The sequence below is a fragment of the Amphiprion ocellaris genome, chromosome 7, assembly GCF_022539595.1.
Source record: "Amphiprion ocellaris isolate individual 3 ecotype Okinawa chromosome 7, ASM2253959v1, whole genome shotgun sequence".
Lineage (NCBI taxonomy): Eukaryota > Metazoa > Chordata > Actinopteri > Pomacentridae > Amphiprion > Amphiprion ocellaris.
The window spans coordinates 21488696-21511423 of NC_072772.1; the positions used below are offsets into that span (position 1 = coordinate 21488696).

The following is a 22728-nucleotide window of genomic DNA, read 5'->3' on the forward strand; positions in this document are numbered from 1 at the left end:
CATGTGAATCAGTCATTAAACAATGTTAACGACTAGACAGCAGATTTACTGTTTTCTCCAGTTTAACTTCAGAGACTCAGCAGATATTCAGGACTACTGACAACACAGAACCTTAACCTCACTGTTTTAATTACATTTATGTTTTCTAAACGTTACATTAATGTGAACCAGCATCTCCATTGAGTTTTATTAACTAAATGTACCACATTACACGAACGCAACACACTTCAGCTTCGTACATGAAACAACACAAACATCGCTAGCTTAATGCTACGTTAGCTTAATGCTACGTTAGCTTTAATCAGGCTAGCACTGAGCAGCTAGCTCGGTTAGCATCGCTAATTCACATTAAAGCTAATATTTACTGGATGCTAACTCTGGTCAACCCACACACAAATAAACTCCATCGACATCTGGAATGCACGGTACAAACTATATCTGACACTACAGGTGTATATGAAGTGCATTAAAAACGGCACCAATAAGAAAATAAACATTAACTTACCGAACTATCAGAGCCCTTTCAGTGTCTGCTGGTAGAATCAGCCGAAGCGCCACGGTGCCATCACTTGACTTCAGCCTTGCTAGGAGTTGCCGTCAGGCAGGAATCCTGTGATCAGGTACGACTACCCAACCTGGACAGAAAGCCCCGCCCAGAGCCATTTGATTGACAGCTCAGTCCGCCAAGTGAAAGCAGAGTCTATTGTCTTTGTTTTTACTTGGTGGACTGAGGAGTGCCAAAAGGAAAAGGCAAATGCAAAACGGAAAAGACAATGACAAAATCAAAAAAAAAAGGGAAAAGCAAAGACAAAATTTTCCTTTTTATGTATTTATTTATTTCTCTTTATATTTCCACAGTTATTTATTTATTTCTCTTTATATTTCCACATTTATTTATTTATTTCACTTTATATTTCCACATTTATTTCCTTATTCATTCATTTATTTCTCTTTATATTTCCACATTTTTTTTCTGTTTATATTTACACATTTATTTCCTTATTTATTTATTTATTTATATTTTATTGTGGCACTCCTGTGATTCCATACTGGTGAGGTGAAGCAGATGAAGGTAATGAAAGGGACCGAAAGAGCAGAGAGAGCAACTGACAACCTGAGTCAACACTCAACTTCTCTCTCTGCTGGCTGTCAGAGCACAGGTGGGAGGCAGCCAATAAATCTGTCTGTGCAGCAGCGACAGCGAGGCAGTCAGCAGGAGGCAGAGACACCGACAGGCTGCAGACAGACGGGTTCAGAGGCAGACAGACAGGAGAAGATACAGCAAGGTGTGTGTGTGTGTGTGTGTGTGTGTGTGTGTGTGTGTGTGTGTGTGTGTGTGTGTGTGTGTGTGTGTGTGTGTGCGTGTGTGTGCGTGTAACAGAGTGTCACGAGTTACCATGGCAAATCATGTGGCGGTCAAGCCAAACCTCAGTGAGACCTCATTATTTCCCTTCCAACATCATGAAAACTAAATGAGCCATTTCAAAAAAAAAAAACACACAGATGCAAGACTCAGAGCAGACAGACAGACAGACAGACAGACAGACAGACAGACAGACAGACAGACAGACTCAGGTCCATGGCAAAATACTTGACAGACAGAACATCATTTATGTGCTAGTTAGTCAGTCAGCGTCTTGCCTGTTGAAGCTTTTCGGCCTGCTGCTGCTAAAAGCCAGTGGATGTTATATCGAAGCACATCCTGCTGCCGTAGTCACTGTAGTCACAACAGTATGAGCATGTTGAGCAAAACTGAAGGACAACACTGCTACAAGAAGGGCCAGTCGTCTCCACCTGCTGAGGAGACTGAGGTCCTTTGGAGTGTGCAGGACTCTGCTCAGGACATTTTATGACTCTGTGGTAGCGTCTGCTATTTTCTATGCAGTGGTCTGCTGGGGAGCAGGGAGCACTGAAAGGGACAGAAAGAGACTAAACAGACTGGTCAGGAGGGCTGGTTCTGTCCTGGACTGTTCCCTGGACTCCATAGAGGAGGTGGGTGAGAGGAGGATGTTGTCAAAGCTCACATCCATCATGGACAATCCCTCTCACCCACTGCATGACACTGTGGTGTCTTTAAGCAGCTCCTTCAGCAGCAGACTGAGACATCCACCCTGCAAGAAAGAGCGCTATCACAGGTCATTCATTCCATCTGCTATAAGACTTTACAACATCAGCATCACTGGCTGATGTTAACATAAACTGGACTATATCATTACCACCCCAAACCATAAAATTTGCACTGACATTCTTGCACTGCACATCTCTGCACTTTTAAACTTTATTTTTATTTTTTTTTTTTTCTGTTAAAAAATTTTGCCACCCTTGTATATATTGTAAATAAAGCTGCTGTAACAATGTAAATTTCCCCTGGAGTGGGGAGAAATAAAGAACTTTATCTTATCTTATCTTCTCCGTCTCCTGGCTCTTTCTTCTGAGTCAGAGCACGACTTCAATCATACAAAGCTGACGGGCAAAGATGGAAAATTTCCTTTTAAAGAGCACTGTCTTGTCCTTATGTGGCTGAGGAAGTAAATGTGCCCTGAGAATATACGCTGTCACATTGTTTACCTCACAGTTTTCTCTGCAGGGGTCCGAGTCGTGGGCTGTACAGCGCAGAGGAGAGCAGGTCTGCTGGCTGCTCCACACATTCAGCTCTGCAGCTGCCTCATTTCAAACCACCGAGAGCTCTTATTGAGGACATTGAAAGAAGCTGTTGTTAGGCAGCCAGACAACGAACAGTACGCCTTGTTAATCTTTTTTTCCACGATCCACAACCACAATTACTCTTGCTCTTGCTGAATAGACAATAAGAAAGTGCCTGCCGTGATTTACATCTTATATATGGTCTTTCCTTCAGAGCTCTGGGGACTGTTTTCATCGTCTAAAGCATCTCTTTCTTATTTTGATCTCACAAAAAAGTTCACATCAGATCTAGAAGTAAGAGCTGCCAGACCCAGCTGGTTCTGATCACAGCTCCTCCATGTCCAACACACTGTCAGTGATGTAAGAGCTGAACCTGGGAGTCCAAACGCTTTTTTGAGTCTCCAAAAAGAAGCACATTGTTCAGAAGTGCTGCTTGGTTTCCAAAAGACAGAAATAGTTGTCAAGGAGGATCAGCAGCTTTCCCTGCTTTTCAAAGTACTCCTCTACTGATAACATGAAATCAGGCCCTACAGATTAGAAGTGATCTGCATAAGTTAAAAAAATCTGTCCTTTCTCTTTTCTTGTTTGTGTTTCTCTGTCTTTACTCTTACACAACCAGATTTCTGAGTCATGATGTTGGCAGCTAAATGACTCTGTGCTCAGTATCTGTGGAAATCAACTCAAGTTTGTGCCATTTATCTTTTGCATTGTGTCATTTTAAGGATAACACTGGCAATGTCTCTCAGTAATCTACAAAGCACTGAGTTAAGAGTGTTTTGTAAATGAGAGATTTCAGTTTTTGAGTTGTTGCAAAAATTTCTAAAAACATGTTTGTACTTTGACATTATGTCGTATTGAGAGAAGACAAACAAAAATATTTTTTTATTCATTTAAAATGTATTCTAAAGTTTTTCCAAAGCAACTGTACTGAAAGCTAACTTCTATTTCAAGGTTATCCTGATGGAGATGCTACTAAGCCAAACAGAGAGAATGGTATACCAGTTCACATTGAAGTTTATCCCATTCCAACACCCATCTTCAAGTCAAACTCAAATCTGAACTCATAACAGTCTTATAAAGAAATCTAAATATAATGACACTGCAGCTACTGTGCATGTGTTTTCATTTTTCAAAAAAGGCAAAACAGGTCTTGGACATGTCTATAGAAGCAATGTGGAATCGCCAGAGTGGACATTCACAGTCAATTTCCATGGTGCGAGACAAACTGGAGCATATCATAGCTATTTATAACCTACCAAACAAGACATTTTATACCTTTTTCAACAAGCCCACACAGCATTCATTACGTACCATGAATGATTTAAGCATACAGTTAAGTGTACTGTGATTTAAGCTTCTCTTAATTAAATAGTAGGACCATTGAAGTGTTTAAGTCCAATCAAGCTTGATTTGTAAACTTCCACTTACTGGCTTGCACATTTTAACTCTGATTTGCACTATAAGTTAGGGCTGTCATTTTTACAGAAACTCAAGTTGGATCAAGTTAAAGCTAACAGACATTTTGTTCAAATCAACACCCAAGTGGCCTGAATCACTGGATGTAGACAGCAAACCTGCCATCGACCTTGTATTCCACCAGACTTCCTCCACCTGATCTGTTATCTGTCCTGGCAGACTTTTTTGGGTAAATGATCCATTTCAGCAGCGCTTGTCTCCCTGCATGCAAATTTTCCTCCACAATTTCCATTTTACAATTTTTAAAAGGACACTATTTTACTATAAATGGAAGCATCATTTACAAAACTAGAAGAGTACTCAGAGTGCAGGACTCCGCCAAGCCTGTTCATTCCCCCATATGGTATTGTCAGAAATGCAGCACTTTTTTGTGAAAATGTTTATTAGTTATTGATGATCACTATAGAATGTGTCCATTTAATATAGATGTACCCATAAACAAAATGACCTTGCACTGAAGACAGGTGTGTGTTATGCATGTGTACGTTATGTATGGATACCGAATCACATGACCTAAATATGTAACCGACGGCGGGAATTGATGGGACTCAGAAACACCCCCACAATTTAATCAGTTGTTCTTTGTATCATTTCTGACAGATAAGTCCTGATAAGTCCACAGCGGTGGATTTGTAGTAGGATCACAATCATGTGATCATCAGCAGGCAGCTGACGTAGCGTTCACTTGTTGTCATAGTTACAGTGACGCCGTGCCGCTATCTGGCAATGATACAGAAATCTTTAACAAATCAGTGGATCCAGACTATAAGCTGCATCACTGCCAAAATCTAATCACTTGGTCCTTGTGTCATTTCTGACCTTCCATGAAAATTTAATCCAAATCTGTTAATCTGTTTTTGAGTAATGATGCTAACAGACAGACAGACAGACGATCGTCACATAACTCCGCTCCATTCCTTGGTGGAGTAATAAACATCATGCTGCATGGAAGGAAATGTGAAACCAGTGACTGTGACCATAAACTCATTTGGAAAATGTTTACTGAGGTAACCAAACGATAAGTTTGGTCATCTTCTCATAGACTTCAATATGATCAGATTTCTTTTTGCAACCGGAGGAGTCGCCCCCTGCTGGCTGTTAGAAAGAAAGCAAGTTTATTCCACTTCTGCATTGGCTTCCTTTTTCAGACCAGGAGGCTCTATCCAGCCTCTATGAGATCTATCCTATGTGAAAGATTAAAAATAAATAAAACATTGTGAACAAAAAGGATTTATATTGGCAACAGAGCAACTCTTGTGAGACCTTGCTTTCTATCTGTAACAGTTTTTGTCGTCTCAGAGTAAACATTTGTATTGAGTATTTTATGTGAACTGTCTCTTTAACTGCGGAAGCCTGAGATTTGCACAGAGCCGAAAGCAGCAGTAAAAGTGCTTTTACACAGCAGGAACAGAGCTGGAGACAGCTGCAGCATGGACAGATCACACAGAGACACAGGTGTTTTAATCCCTATATCTGGTTATGAGGGCTGCAGTAATGTGTGCTGGGAGGTTAAAGATAACAGCAGACACTTTTAAACTCAGATTATACACACTCTCAGGGCCTTTGGAACGGTGAGATGCATTCCCGTGTGTCAATATCTGCTTCATTACTGCAGACTTAATTAAAATTCCACTTTAACCTGTCTGTCATTTCAGCTTTATGACAAATGTGTATTTAAAGCTGTTCACTTTTTCAGTGAAAGTACTGTGAAAAACTTGCCTGGCTAAAAGTGGGGCTGCTATGAGTCATTAGTGGATTGTGCTTTATTTGCCAAAATGAATTTGTGATGCTTGGCATTAGAACAGTGCCAAAAGAGCACAAGCAACAAGAAACAATGAAGCAGTGCTTTTGATAAAAGTAAACAGTTTGCCTTTCGTCTGTTTGGAGCGACTTCAGTATTTCTAAACTCCTGATTGCATCAGCTATTCTTAAATTCATTACTTAGTTTGATTTGATCGTGAAGTCCCACCTGCATGTTTACTGGGTACTTTGAAACCAATGATTTACTCGTTTGTATCAATAAAATGTAAGAAGCATCTCCAATCAGCAAGATAAATGACCTTTAGAGTACACTTTATCCTCTGCTTACAGGATTTATAATGAAAAATCCCATCTAAAATATACATGTAGGAAATGTCTTTTCTAGTAAAGACTCCTGAAATGATTAGCTCAAATGTACACACTATGTGAACACAAAGATGTGTTCAAAACCATCTACTACACTGGATGTATGTACTGATTTGGTGAAACTGTAGTATGTTGGCAGTATGTAGTGTGTTTAAAATCTAAATCTGCAGTATGCCCAGCATACCTGGCTGTTGTACTAATTTGTGAGAAAGACTTTTGCCACCAGAAGAATTCCTGGCTCTCTTGAGTTGTATACTGTATTATTATTGGCTAATTCATCATTGAACTTTTTTATAACATTAATTTAATTAGATTTGACTTTTAAGCCAAACCAGATCACTTATGTATGAGTAATATGACACTGAAGACACGGGATCATGATATACACTACCGGTCAAAAGTTGTAGAACGCCACAATCTTTCCAGTTTTTTTTAATTGAAATTCAAGTAGTTCAAGTCCAGTGAATATCTTGAAATGTTACAAAGGTAAGTGGTGAACTGCTAGAGGTTAAAAAAAAATGGTAAAGTTACCCAAAAGTGAAAAATAACGTACATTTCAGAATTATACAAAAAAGGCCTTTTTCAAAAAACTTAAAGCTGTTCTGCAGCAGTGGAGGTTGATCAAGCCTTGAAAGTTAGTGCTACCAAATCTACAGGTGTCCCAACTTTTCTAGATTACTTACAACCCCCTCTGTCTGCATAAAAGTAGTGTTGGAACACACCATGGCACCATACCCTCCAGAGCATTATTTGAACAGTATTGTACTGCAGAAAGTAGTGTGTTGCTATAAAAATGGGGAGGAAAAGACAATTAACAATAGAAGAGAGACAGATCATCATGACACTTTAAAATGTAGGTCTTTCCTACAGAGAAATTGTGAAGAAAGTCAAAGTGTCAGTGAGTACAGTTTTCTTCACCATGAAAAGGCTCAGAAACTGGAGGAAACTCTGACAGGAAGAGGTCTGGAAGACCCAAAGCCACAACAGAAACAGAAGACAAGTTTCTGAGAGTCAACAGCTTGGTGATAGAAGCTCACAGGACAACAGCTTCAATCACAGCTTAATAGTGGTTGTAGTTAGAAGTCTCAGTTTCAACTGTGGAGAGAAGACTTGGAGTTGCAGATTTAACAGAATATGAAAAAGAGGCCTGCCTGGGCCATGAAACACCACCAATGGACTACTGAAGACTGGAAGAAGCTATTATAGACTGATGGTTTTGGTTCATCAAGCAGGGTTTTTGTACGCCGTCCAGTAGGAGAAAGGATGGTTCCTCAGTGTGTGACATCAACTGTCAAACATGGAGGAGGAAGTGTGATGGTCTGTGGCTATTTTATTGGATCCAGGGTTGGTGACTTGTACAGAGTGAGAGGAACCCTGAACCTAAACGGCTACCACAGCATTCTGCAGCACCATGCAGTATCCTCTGGTATGTTCCTAGTTGGTCAATAGTTCATCCTACAGCAAGATAATGACCCAAAACATAAGTCCAAGCTCTGCCAGAACTACCTTAGAAATAAAGAACCAGATGCTGAGCTTGAAAACATGGAGTGGCAGCACAGTCTCCAGACTTAAACCTCATGGAGCTGATTTGGGATGAACTGGACAGAGCAGTGAAAGCAAAGAACCTACAAGAACCACACATTTATGGGAACTTCTGCAACAGAGTTGGGAAGAACTTTCTGAAGAATATTTGATTTCCATTGTGGAAAGAATGCCACGAGTGTGTTCAACTGTTATATCTGCCAAAGGTGGCACTTTGATGAGTCAACAGTTTAGAATACATTTTGGCTTCTAAGTTGATTTTTTTAAACTTCATTTGTTTATTTGTTCCATGCTTTAACTTCAGAATACAGTGAGACATTAATATGTATAATTTCCAATAAAAAACAGGAAAAATTGGAGTGTTCTAAAACTTTGGACCGATAGTATATTTTATTGAAATTATAGAGCTAATAAATAGAGGGAAATGTTCACGATATGACCAAACCAGTGTATGCGTCTATATAAAAAACAAATGAGGTTTGATGAAAAATTATCCAGTTTGTTTGAAGCAAGAAAACCTTATGGTCTCAAAGTGACATTAACAGGAGAATTAACCTGCGAAACCTGCGTTACAAAATTATGTGGCAAAACACTGAATACTCTACTCCCTTCCTTACATTAGACAGACAATTCTCATGTAAATGTTCACATATGTACACTAAAGTGCCTAAAAAACGCTAATCTAAATGAACACTGATTAATTAAATTAACATAGGTTGTTGACCAAAACTCAAATTTCACGGTGAGCTAAAAAACAGCTAAATGCATTAATGTGGCTCTGGATGAGATTTAGATGACACAATGAGCGATAAGTTAATCAACAATCAGTAGATAGAAGTTTGAATTATTACTGTGTGCAGGTGAAAACCTGACTTACTGTTGCGCTCGTGAAAATCACAGCTAATATTAAATCCAGTCCAGTTCTCCTACACCTATAACCTCAGTGGGGTTTGAAGACATTTGTGTTTATATACAGTCGATGATTTTAGCAGAGAATGTTCTGATGTTTCTGACAAGCAAATCCAAAGCTTGTAAGTGCAAGAGGCAAAAAAAACCCCCCACAAAAACCACAAAATTGACCGTGGGGTTTTTTTTTGCCTGTGACTGTGGGTGGAGCTGACGTAATTAGCATGGATATATGTGTGTGTGTGTGTAGAGGAATAGCTAATGGCGTGTGCTCCATGCAAACGGATGATTCAATCTCATCTCTTTCCCTGAGACTCTGAGTAAATGGGGTCTGTCTCTCCTCTGGCTAATCACTCTGACTGGAGTTCATGACAGCCTTGAAGTGCCGACTGCGAAACAGCGTTGATTAAATCCCATTCACCAGTCCAGAATTACTTAAGATAATTACCAAACTCTTTTTAATTTTCATCTTCAGCTGTTATTTAATTTCATTAAAGGTGAGGCACTGCTTCCAAAGCAACTTTTGAGCTCACTATTTAATAAGAGGAAGGCAGCACATCCTTTTTGTTGACTGTGAAGGCCACACACACTCCCAAACACTCAGTAGGGGTCCAGTTATGTGGCCCGTATCGAATTGTTATTTCTTCCTCTCAACACTTCTGCATTTGTGTACAAACCATTTCATAGAGGAGGTGACACCTGGTGTTTATGCTAACAGCTGAGGAGGAGAAATTTTCATTTCCTACTGATCCTCCATTCTCACAGCAATAGGAATCCTTTCTCCAAATGTGTTCTGCTACAATGTCATTTTTCTGCCATCTGCTCCCACCAGGATGCATTTTATAACAAGTCTGGATGTTTTTGAGCTGGATTTAGATTGTGCAGCATCATGCAGGGATCAGATTTGCAGCAAAGGCAGAAGTCTGAGGAACAGAGAAAATGTTCATCTTTTCAGGATCAAAATGATAATGAGACAGTGATGGATAGATACATGTTTAAATTGGAACCTTTCATTATGTTGCTCCTGATAATTGCTGATATATTTAACCCTTAGATGCTCCAGTGATTGGACCCTACACTCTTCCATAAGTGGGTCAAAAATAGCCCATATAAGAATCAATGTGTTTTTATGCCATTTTTGTCATTTTGGTTAAGAATGATAATTTATATTATTGTTGGTATTATATTTTTGTCCACAGAAGAATGATTTCATGTTTGAAACATGTTTATTTTTCACTTTGTAACAGATTTTGAGCACTTTTATAACTGAAAAAGAAGAATATTACACAGATCCATTTTGTTGACACGTTTCCACTCTTTTCCTCCAGCTGTTGCTGCTCTCCGTCCCTCCAAGTTTGTACATCACCTCTTGTATGATATTGTCAGTGATAAAGAGCGTGGTAATACAAATATTACAATTTCTCTAAAAGTATTAAAGGCAATTAAAAAAAATTAAATGGAATGATATCATAAACGTGTTTTTTCAGGAATAGCTGGAATATGAGATGTTAAAAACTTTTCAATACAAACATTTTGCAGGAAAACGACCTCACCGGCTCATTTTAGACCCACTTATACATTTAAGGGTTAAAGGATAATCAGATGGAATTTCTTGCACTTAAACACCCCATTAAATTCAAATTATATTGTTAAAAGTCTCCAATTAAACAAATATATTTGCTTTAATCCTATTTTTTGTCACATGTCCAAAAATTTTGATTAAATTGTTATACACTAATCAGCCACAACAGTAAAATCACTGACGGGTAAAGAAAGTAGCTCTCATGTGGACATCACTTTGACATCTACCACCTACCTGACTGTTGTTGCAGACCCGGGAAGGAAAATTTTAAACAATTTTCTTAATTAATAGTTGGCAGCATTATCAATCAACAATCAATACATCATTAAACAAAAGAAGCAGAGTGTACATTACTCCATATGACACCACAGACTTGGTATTGGTGGTAAGAGCAGCTTGGTTCCACTCTGTCCTACAGACTCCAGATCCTCTTCAGCATGTGATCTCCATTAAACACCACAGAAGGCTTAGTCATGGTGGCCCATTAGTAGCTAAACCCTCATGATGCTGCTTGACAACATGGAACTCCTTGTAGTCCAAACGTCTGCCTCCTATGTTCAATACAGTTTTCAACAGCAAACAATCTGCCGTCTTCCATCTCATTAAATAGTGAGACACTCCCTGGTAGTGTGACCAAGCACTACAGCTAATGTACAAGACATATTTGGACATACATGTCCTTTGTCTTCGTGTTATCATTTATATTCTTTTAACCAGGTCGTCATTAACTTCCTGTTGCAAACCAAACAAACACCCTCCCCATTGCTGGCAGCCTTCCACAGCAGGACAATATCAACTACCATACTGCAAAAACTGCTCAGAAATGACTCAAGAAACGCTGGACTGTCTGACTTAACTTCAACTCAATGTAGACTTCAAGTACTCTACCAACTTAGTATGACACTCATATATCTCCTGTACCATGTCAGACTCACAAGACATTTAGGAAAAGGAATAAAATCCCATATATTCAAACAAACAAAGGGGCTTCAACCTGCTTTTCTTCACATATGCAGGAGTATTATGTAACACTGGTAGCCTTTGATTGTAAAATCAGTCTAGCAGTGGAGTTGCTGTCTGATTAATTCCCTACACGTAACGGTACATAATTCCTCCACTCTTACTGCTCCATGACATTGTGGATAGATGATCTGCATCAGGACTCAACTGCTGCTTGGAGGCAAAGAAGATAATGAATCAATTCTCATGTGGGGGTTATTCTTGTAATGAAATATCAAACAATTTAGTTTGTTTGCTAATAAGATAATAAACACAACTCAGTCAAGTATCACTAAATACTGTGCAGCAGAGGCCAGAGAGAGAATAAAAGCAGCATCGAGTAACATCTTTATATCTGGAGTGATTTAAACACAGCACTGAGAGGTGAATGCAGCGGTTTGCTCATGTAAAATGTTTCATTCTGAGGACTGCTTTAAAGAGTGCTACCAGAAGTCTTTCATGACCGGAGCTAAGCTGGACAAGGACATAAGATGGTTGTTTATATTAGCTTCTGATTGCTAATTTCCATATTGTGTAACACTGCAGTACACATATATCAAATCCAACCACAATCTCCATTTTCTTTTGGCTGTCAACCTTTGAAGTGAAAAACTCCAAATGCAGACTCAGCACTCAGCAACATCCGGACTTTGGATTGGGAAAGTTACACTGAGATCCAGAAAAAATAACACTAACGAAGAGTTTAGGTTTACAGTTTAGGTGATAATGTATGCATGAAGATGAGAACTATCTGAGGGGAAAAGGAAACAAGCAGAGAGACAGTGAAGGTGACATACAGAGAGGACTGATTTCGTCTCCAACTGTGTGAATGAGAGAGTGAGAAAATAAAGAGAAAGAGACATCAGTGGATTTTTCCATGGCCTCCAAAGGAGCAGCAGATGATGACACATTGGTGACACACTGAGATGTTAACAAAAACAGAGACACATACTGTACCATGAGCTCACTCACACGCACACACACACACGCACACACGCACACACGCACACACGCACACGCGCACACGCACACACACACACACACACACACACACACACGCACACACACACACACACACACACTCACCAGGCCTGAGGTTTCCTCTTGAGCAGGCCCTGTCTCCTCCACTGAGAGTGGGGGCTGAGATGGTAGGTCAGCTGACGACAAACCTTTTCCATCGCCCCGAGAGAGTCTCCCTCCTATTAGACACACACAGATAGAGACACACAAACTATCAGTCAACTGCCAGGCGGTGATAAAAAACTGTTCTGGTGACTATATTGGAGATATCAGTATTAAGAACAGCTGGTTGTTTATCTGAATGTTTCCACAGAGCTAAGTTGGAAGCTGATTTTCCACCCACACCTGACTGTAATGCTGCTCATGCTAGCTGGAAACCCAGAGAATCTTTTCATTATCTAATTTGTTTCACTCACTTGATTTAAACATTGGCCAAATGACAAGATGGACAAACACTCCATGCTGTCAACAATAGGTCTGCTAAAGAGCGGTTTTGAAGCTCAGTGTGGCGGCTTCAGACCATGCAGATGTCTCTGGACCGTAGACTGTCCTATGATGGTACCCAAATGTCACTAACAGCAACCACACCCTTAATTATGCAGAACTAGGAGCTTTAGTACAATTTAAACTTGCAAATTATAACAACCACTCCCTGTAGCTACATAGACTGAAACTGTTTTCTGTACCAGGCTGTAAAGATGTTTATTCTGCTGTAAAATTGGACATTTTAACATGGGGGTTTATGGGTAGTGACTTGCTTTTGGAACGAAAATCTAGTGGCTGTTCGAGGAACTGCAGTTTTTGGCACTTCTGGCTGCTGGCAGCTCTGGAGGTTGCCACTTGATTTTAATAAGATACATAACACTAGGGCTGCAACTAACGATTATTTTAATAATCGATTATTTTTCTGATTAATTGATTAATTGGATTTTAAAAAAGCAACACATTTTTAATTCCCGCCTCTTTATTCAGAAATAAAAGATTTGGACTGACAGAGCAAATAAGATCATTGTAGTGATCAGTGTTTCCTCTAATCGCATGTAGTGGACAGGCAGCATGTTTTTTGTTTTGTGAAGCGTGAAATGCTCCCACACTTATTAGGACTTCGGTCAAACTGTTTTCTCCGTACCGGTCATGTTTCATTTGTTGAATTTACTCTTCAGCTCTGCCTCCACTTCGCTCTGTTCAACTCACTCTGCAGTTGGAGTTGTTTTTTTAAAACTTAATTTCAGTCAAGCAGCATTGACAAAGCTCTGCAGGTGAAGTAGACGCTCCGCGACGTGGCGAGTGACGCATGAATCGTGCGACAACGAATCGATAATGAAATTCGTTGCGAACAATTTTAATAATCGATTTAATCGATTCGTTGTTGCAGCCCTACATAATACAATCAAAAACTTAATTATTCATTTACCATTTCAAGCTGATCACTGGACTTCAACTACTTGAATTTCAATAAAAACTGTAAAAATTGGGGCTGCCAGTGTTGACAACTATAAATCTCACACAGCGGTATGTACATGCAACACGTATGTATGCAACAGGTATATGGTTCTGGTGCAGAGCTGACAAGTAAGAGCTGGGGAAGGAGGAGAAAACATCACGTTGGACACAACATTTTCACAGAATAAAACAAAGCAGTGAAGTGTTACAGCGGCAACAGACAAGAAAAGATATAATTAGAGGATACAGGGACCAGTGGAGCAAGGAATTAGCAAACACACCTTCTGTCAACGTCAAGTTTCTGATGTGGGAGGACACGTACAAGCACACTGAAACAAGGAGAGCCTGGGGAAATGATCTGTACATGGTGCGTTGATTGGCTTTCCATAATTACTGTGTCTTTGCTACCTGGGGTGCTACATTACATTTACTTTGTGTGTCTTTGAGTGTCTGAACTGCAGGTTTACACGCCCTGCAGCCCATTCAGACAGAATACAATGAAATAAAACACATTATGGACAGAGCATGTTTTCAATTTTCCCACAATGATATGATGATCCTGGACACCTCGGATGAGTGAATGTAAAATGACAGTCATGTGGAGCCATTTCTGCTGGGTGTGACGTAAAACACTGATGAATCATAAACATCCAACATCCCAGCGCAGAGACTATTCCTGAGTTTTCATCATGGAAATGAGGAAGCAGTTTAACATACAGCAACCGAGTTAGTGACTCACCACAGCCCTCCACTATACCATCACCGTGTGTGTGTGTGTGTGTGTGTGTGTGTGTGTGTGTGTGTGTGTGTGTGTGTGTGTGTGTGTGTGTGTGTGTGTGTGTGTGTGTGTGTGTGTGTGTGTGAGGCTTCTGTATTGAAATGCATTTATTCAGGTGGTGAGTCAGGTCTGGAGGCTCCTTAGTATTCAGTCTAAAGTCTAAAAGATGGTGAGGGGAAGAAGTGATATCAACAAAGACATTCAGTGCTCACTAACCCGAGAGGTGAGCAGTGTCTGAATGTGTATTTCTGTCTTCTTCTGTAAAATACTGAAGGGCAAAAGTCGAACAGTAAAGCAGAAAAACTACTTCCTAGCTCCAGGCAGTATATGTGACAGTAAATGAATTTTTACCCAGAGGGGAGCAGTGAAAAAGTCCAAACAAAGTCCTCATTTTTCAAATTAAATGAAGTGATAATAATTCCCTGGGAGAAACTGTGAAGATGTTCCCGCAAATGTATCTGTGTGGTCAGAAGTTGCAAAGAAGTTGTGGATGCATTGTATTTATTGTGTAAAGTTTTTAGATTCATAGACACAGAACTTATATTCTTTGTTTTTTTTTGTAATTTTAGTTTTTTTGCAGCACTGTGTGAACTGCAACTTCTCTTTTCTTTATGCATGCACGCACACACAGACACAAACACACAAATCTCAGTTTTATAGTTCATTTTTTAAATTTTTGTGGTCAGAAAGGACAGGATGCAACATTTACAAAACACTAGGTTGAACTTGTATTCATCATTCTTCCTATTAATAAGGATATAAACAATAAGAATTGGATTTGTAGTAGGATCACAATCATGTGATCGTCAGCAGGCAGCTGATGTAGTGTTCACTTGTTGTCATGGTTACAGTGATGCCGTGCTGCTATCTCACAATGATACAGAAATCTTTAACAAATCCGTGGATCCAGACTATAAGCCGCATAACTGCCAAAATCTAATCACTTGGTCCTTGTGTCATTTCTGACCTTCCCTGAAAATTTCATAAAAATCTGTTAGTCTGTTTTAGAGTAATGTTGCTAACAGACAGACAGACAGACAGACAGACAGACAGACAGACAGACTATCATACACACATCATCACAAAACTCTGCCGCGTTCCTTGGCGGAGTAATAAAACAGATGAACAGTAGCTGCAGCCGCCTACTTTCATTCTGCTGTTTTATCTGTCGGCTAGCATTAAGAACGTTTTTTTATCATTGACTTAAAGTGAGTGAGGTTCATGATATTGTGCTGATACATTCTGATGGTGACGGTAAGAACAGCAGTTTTTTTATTATTGTGAATCAGAGAATAATCCCCCTCATGCATGAATCATAAATCAATAATATTAATAACAACTTTATACACAATCCATAATGCAGATAGAGAAAAAAAACAGAAATGCATGACCAAAACTGACCCTGCAAATTCCCACAAACCATGTTTTTCAGGGGTCATGTCTTACTAAGCGTCAAGCTCCTCCTGACTCCCTGTAGTTCATATCCTGTGTTGAACTTAAAGCTGCGTCACTCAGGTTTTTTCTGTTGTGATTTAAGTGACTGTCTCTCCCTCTCTCAGTAGTTCTTCTCACATCTATGGAGCATTTTGTGTCTTTAAGCTCACTGGTGGGTTTGTCTTGGTCTGCTATTACTTTGGTATCCGTTGCTATGGTTGCTCCTCTCTTCAGCTCTGACAAACCAATTATTGCTGGTTGACTTAAAACACATCACTACCAGTGCACGAGCGCAAGAATGTCACCACAGAAACTGAGTGAAAGCTGTGATATTACTGTGAAATGCAGAGAGATTTACCTGCTGTTTGTAGGTTTAATCAGCATTGTGTGAACTCATTTAGCTTAAATGCAACAGATGTTCATGTACAGAAAAACATAATGGGTCAAAATATAACTGAGGGACTTTTGAGTTCCATGGGATTTATCTTGCATATATTTTTATTAAACATGAAAAAACAAATATTTTTTATGTTCATTATGATGATGCCTTTACAGTTTCCATAATTATTTATAATGGAAACAATCACATTAATAAAAAATGACTGTATATCACTGAAATGTCAACTAAATAGCCGTCTGAATTTAATAACAACCACCTTCTAATTAGCTAAACAATAATAAAATGAGTTTAATCAAAAATAGTTTTGATTGTGTTCTCTTTATTAAGTTGAGATAATCATACAGATATTTCTTTTTTGGCAATAAATCAGATTTTATATGGAAAATAACAAATTTGTGTCTGAGAAATCACTTTCAACTAAGTTACCAATGACAAAAACACCTCTCAAGGAAGTGTGTTAATTCCAGATCACATGACCTGCTCCATGTGATGTCATTTCCTCCTGAAGAAAAGACTGGCCAGATTCCAACGCTTTCTGAATTATTTAATATAAAGTAGTGTGTGAGTCAAGTGTGGATTTATGGCATGTCAATAGGTTTACTACAATATCTTTATAAATAACTTTCAATTTCAGTTGCACCCGTAGCCCTCCACGCCCTGCCACACTTACCATTACCCAGCTGTACCCTACAACACACTGTCCATTACACTGCATCCAAATGTACCCTCTTTATCTTCAACACATTGAACGGGACCTTATGTGTCCTTGAAATGAAGTTCTTTTTATCTATATGTATGTAAATGTAGTGATATCCATATTTACCTAATTAATCTTTTGTTTCTTTCTTTTTAAAAATTCATATTAACATCTGCACCAAAACAATATCATTCCTAATATCATTCTGCTCCTTTACACTGGCATTTCTACTTTAAGAAAAGTCCTGTGGCTCCTGGTCTGATAACAACATTGGATTAACTCAAATATGCATGGATGTCAAGCTTAAAATACAGCGGCCTAGTTGCAGAGAGACACAATGCTGTTGTTCTCATTTATAATATATGGATAATGCACATTGAAATGGTCAATAACTAACCAATTACTGGTACTTTATGTTTTTAGACAAATATTTTAGCCCTAATGTGTGCTTCTTGTTGTGTATCTGTGTGATCTGAGTGGAGATGCATCGATGTTTTGCACTGACACTCTCAGTAATGTACAGTAAGAAGGGTCTCATCGTGTCAATAAAGCTGCATGAATAGAACTGTGCTGAAATGAATGAGAGCGCTCTGGTCGATGAAAACACAGCTTCACTGTGGCCTTTTCCACGTGTCTGCATCCAGTTCCCACTCTCCCTCCTTTTTTTCCCTCCTCCACCATCACTCTCTCAGTTTCTCATTTGCTCGTCTCGTTTCCTCCTCCCTCTCCTTCTGCCTCTGTTGTCCTGCTGCCCTCTCTCTTCCTCTTCCTCGTTACATTATTGATACAGAACACATCTATGAATCCTTCCAGTCTCCAGAGAACTGATGACCTCTCCTCTCTCTCTCTCTCTCTCTCTCTCTCTCGTCTCCCTGTCTCCGTCTCTCTCCTTCTATTTATCTGTCTGCTTCATCTCCACCTCTCCCCTTCAGGCTAGCCTGCTGATAAAGTTAGTTTGCACGGTACAAATGGAGCCATTACTTCAGCCCTATTTTTCACTGTGTGCCCTACATGCTCTGGTAAATTACTGCTAAACTCTTCCTCCGTTCTGCAGATGAATTGTCTGGATAATTCAATCTTATTGCTCTCGTTTCAGCGGTCGGGAGGTGCAGGGAAAGACCTGGCAGACAGCTGAGTAAGAATCATGGCCTGAGCTCGGGATGGAATCACTTAATGCGCTCTGAACAGGGGGAGATATCATGGATAAGCCTGTTTCAGTATTTGCTACACTGTCTTCAGAAAGCAAAATGCATAAAAAGATTCAGCATTTCATCACCAGAGCTTTATATTTAGTGCTGTTGATCCCAGCAGGAAACACTTGCAATATTCTCACTGAAATAATCAAAGTCAATGGCAGTGTGACTGTTACAGCACCAAGGTAGCAAGAGGTGTGGAGGGAGGCAACTCAGAATCACCAGATTTACTGAAGGTAAATACAGTTAGTGGAGAGGAGGATTGAACTTCTACGTTAGATCATGATGACTTATTTACAACAGCTACTTCTACAGATTTCTTACTAATAATCCTCAAACAGAGAGCTCCTTGTACATACATGTACAGTGTTTTGTTTGGGCTTACTAGCGAGGTGCCACAGCTCTAAAAGCTGCTCCTGACTAAAAACCCCAGATTTGTGTAAGATCAGTGTGTGGTCCTCAAACAGCTACAGCTTCTACAACTATCTGCTATCATAATTTGGGAGATTTTTATAAAAAATAGGAGATTCAGGAGCATGTTGAGGAAACAAATAGATGGTGAAATATTTTGTTGAAGGGGTTTGAGATCAAAAATGTTTTTCAGATGTGACAGTTGTGGTTGTTGAAGAAGCTGATAACTTTTCCAGAGGTAAATGTTTGATATTCAAATCATAGGTTTTGCAAAGAGAACTCCTAATAGCAGCAGCAGTTTTGCATATTAGTTGATTACATATCACTGCTGACAGTAGTATGAGGGCGTTGTACTGGACCGTCATGGTGAAGAGGGAGTTCATCTGGAAGGTAAAGCTCTAGATCTACCAGCCCATCTACGTTCCAACCCTTACCTGTGGTCATGAGTTCAGAGCAGCATCTGAGGAATGAGAGGATTCAAGTTGCTAAAATAACTTTCCTCCGTCCTACTTATAGATAGTGTGAGGAGCTCGGACATTGTCGCTGCTTCTTCATGTTGAAAGGAGCTGAGGTGGTTCAGGTATCTGATGAGTATACTTCCTGCATGCCACCGGCTACATCTACCTGGGCAAGAACCCAGAACAGACACAGAACTTGCTGGAGGGATTACATATCTCATCTGGCCTGGGCAACCTTGGGATCCCTCAGGAGGAGCTCCAGAGCATTGATGGGAAATCAGCTGCTAGCCTGCTGCTACCATAACCCAAACCCAACTACACCACGGTTCAAAGGTTTGGGGTCACCCAGGCAATTTCATGTTTTCCATGAAAACCCACACTTTTATTCATGTGCTAACATAACTGTACAAGGGTTTTCTAATCATCAATTAGCCTTTCAACACCATTAGCTAACACAATGTAGCATTAGAACACAGGAGTGATGGTTGCTGGAAATGTTCCTCTGTACCCCTATGGAGATATTCCATTAAAAATCAGCCGTTTCCAGCTAGAATAGTCATTTACCACATTAACAATGTCTACACTGTATTTATGATTCATTTAAAGTTATCTTCATTGAAAAAATTGCTTTTCTTTCAAAAATAAGAACATTTCTAAGTAACTCCAAACTTTTAAACAGTAGTGCAAGTGGAAGCAATTGGACACATGGATGGATGGAACTCCACTAATAATTCATTTTTTGGCCACTTGGCAAAACCAAAATAAGCTATAAACACAAGACTGACATGGTATCACTTTATAAAGCTATTACTAAACAGTTGCCTATCAAATAGACACAGAATCACATTAGCAAACTTAGACTTCATGCTTCTGGCCGCAAAGCAAAGCCCTAGAATCTCCCTTTAGCTGCTAAATGCTCCACTATGTTCAGCAGCTCAACTGTGTCTGTCTTGACAGCTGGTCTTGGACTAGTCACATACAGAGAATTCTGAGCTCTGTTTTTATGTCCATTAATGTTCAGTATTAACTTCATTTACATTTAATTATTTGATTATTATTAGATAAAGCTTGTTTTTACTCTGCAATCAAGTTCAATATTAGACAAAAACATGCAGAGACCTCTTGGTGCTTTATAAAAAATCTCATTATACAGTGACCTTTCATTTAATTCTTATTTTTTCTACTGACTAATTTATCTGCCTAAGCTTTTAATACATTAATATCTAGTAAACAATCCTTGGCATGAACAAACAAAAAAGACAGGTATCAAATGACTACTGACTGCAGCGTTTGACTGTGCATTGTTTTCACCTCTTTCAGCTTATTGTTTTTAACTTTAACGGATAAAGCCTCCTAAATAACGTTTTGTCAAAAAACCAACACCAATACTAGTTCACAGCCAAATCCAAACCCTCAGCAGTTGAAAATCTTCAAATTTTACAATGAATCACACATAGTAAGTAGAACAGTGCTAAATAACTCTATAGAACTTGACTGTGCAGTGTTCCTTCTAAGAATAAATGTAAAATATCAGAGAAATATTATTTGGACATGAAATGATCAAATGTCAAGATAAAATAAAATAACATTTTAAACTAGAAAAGCACTCAGAGAAAAGTACTCCGCCAAGGCTGTTCATTCCTCTATATGGCATTGTCAGAAATGCAGCATATTTTTTTTTTTTTTTTTTTTTTTAAGAAATGCAGCATTTTTTTTTATTAGTTATTGATGATAGGAAATCACGGCAACATAGAATGTTTCCATTTAATATAGATGTACCCATAAACAAAATAACCTTGCACTGAATACAGGTGTGTGTTATGCATGTGTACATTATGTATGGATACCGAATCGCATGACCTAAATATGTAGCGGGCAGCAGGAATTAATGGGACTCAGAAACACCCCCACAATTTAATCAATTGTTCCTTGTATCATTTCCAGTGGATAAGTCCTGATAAGTCCACAGTGGCGGATTTGTAGTAGGATCACAATCATGTGATCGTCAGCAGGCAGCTGACGTAGTGTTCACTTGTTGTCATAGTTACAGTGACGCCGTGCCGCTATCTCGAAATGATACAGAAATCTTTAACAAATCAGTGGATCCAGACTATAAGCCGCATCACTGCCAAAATCTAATCACTTGGTCCTTGTGTCATTTCTGACCTTCCCTGAAAATTTCATCCAAATCTGTTAGTCTGTTGTTGAGTAATGATGCTAACAGACAGACAGACAGACGATCGTCACATAACTCCGCTGCATTGGTGGAGTAATAAACATCATGCTTGCATGAAAGGAAATGTGAAACCAGTGACTGTGACCATAAACTCATTTGGAAAACGTCTGTTTTTCAGTAATGTTGCTAACAGATAGATAAACCAACGGCGATCGTCACATAACTCCACCGCGTTCCTTTGCAGAGTTATGATGGAGACGCTGCACCACTGTGTGTGTGTGTGTGTGTGTGTGTGTGTGTGTGTGTGTGTGTGTGTTTGTGTGTGTGTGTGTGTGTGTGTGTGTGTGTGTTTGTCTGTCTCTTTCTGGGAGTTTTGGAACCAAAACAGCAGTGATTTATGAGTAATCGATAACTTAGCAGCACTCCTCATTACACACTGACATACACACCGTTAACCACTCCGACTTCTCAGACATGCATGGCCTGTGGTTCAGTTTGACTTCAGTTCAATTTAGATTGCATTTTGGTTTCTTTTCATCCAGTAAATGACATCTCTCAACTGGAATAGGAATCTCACTGGGACTATCTCGACTAATGAACTGGAATGTCAATATGAGTTTGAAGTGTTGAAGTGAAGAAGAAGAATCAGAAACAAGAGGCTGTTCACAGATAAGGCACAGAAATAAACCAATATTTGGGATGATCCATCCATCCATTATCTATACACCACTTAATCCTCACTAGGGTCACGGGGGGGGGCTGGAGTCTATCCCAGCTGACTCGGGCGAAGGCAGGGGACACCCTGGACAGGTCGCCAGTCTGTCACAGGGCTACATATACAGACAAACAATCACTCTCACATTCACACCTACGGGCAATTTAGAGTAATCAATTAACCTCAGCATATTTTTGGACTGTGGGAGGAAGCTGGAGTACCCGGAGAAAACCCACGCATGCACAGGGAGAACATGCAAACTCCATGCAGAAAGATCCCGGGAAAGCCGGGACGCAAACCAGGGATCTTCTCGCTGTAAGGCGAAAGTGCTAACCACTACGCCACTGTGCAGCCCTGGGATGATTTAGAACAAAAATCAAATCAGTTACAATTTTATGAAGCATATCGTCCAGCCACACACTGTTAGTGATCATAATGGGTATTAAATAAATGAAAACACTTTTGATAATATTAGTCTTTCTTGAAATTGAAAGCTTAGAGAAAAAAATGGTTTCATAATGAATAATTTCCTTCTGACTAACATTATGTGCTATAAATCATTCTCTGTCAGACGGCAGCTATCTCACTGTTGTATTTTATTCATTTAATCTTCATTTTCACCTGAAAAGTGCCAATTTACACTTTAACTTTACACTTCAATATATCTGCCAATTTCACATCTTGAATTATAGTTTATAATTGAGTGGAGGGTTGAAGAGAGGAACGTG

The 22728-nt window shown here is 39.4% G+C and overlaps 1 protein-coding gene across 2 annotated transcripts in view; it reads right to left on the reverse strand.

Annotated features, from left to right (window-relative positions):
* Nucleotides 1-22728, reverse strand: part of lrrc75a (leucine rich repeat containing 75A) — a 74913-nt gene that overhangs the window by 20174 nt on the left and 32011 nt on the right. For both annotated transcript variants that reach the window (XM_023261388.3, XM_055012392.1), the window contains exon 3: nt 12362-12474. In XM_023261388.3, the coding sequence (XP_023117156.2) occupies nt 12362-12474 (113 nt within the window). The remainder of the gene's footprint in view (nt 1-12361; nt 12475-22728) is intronic.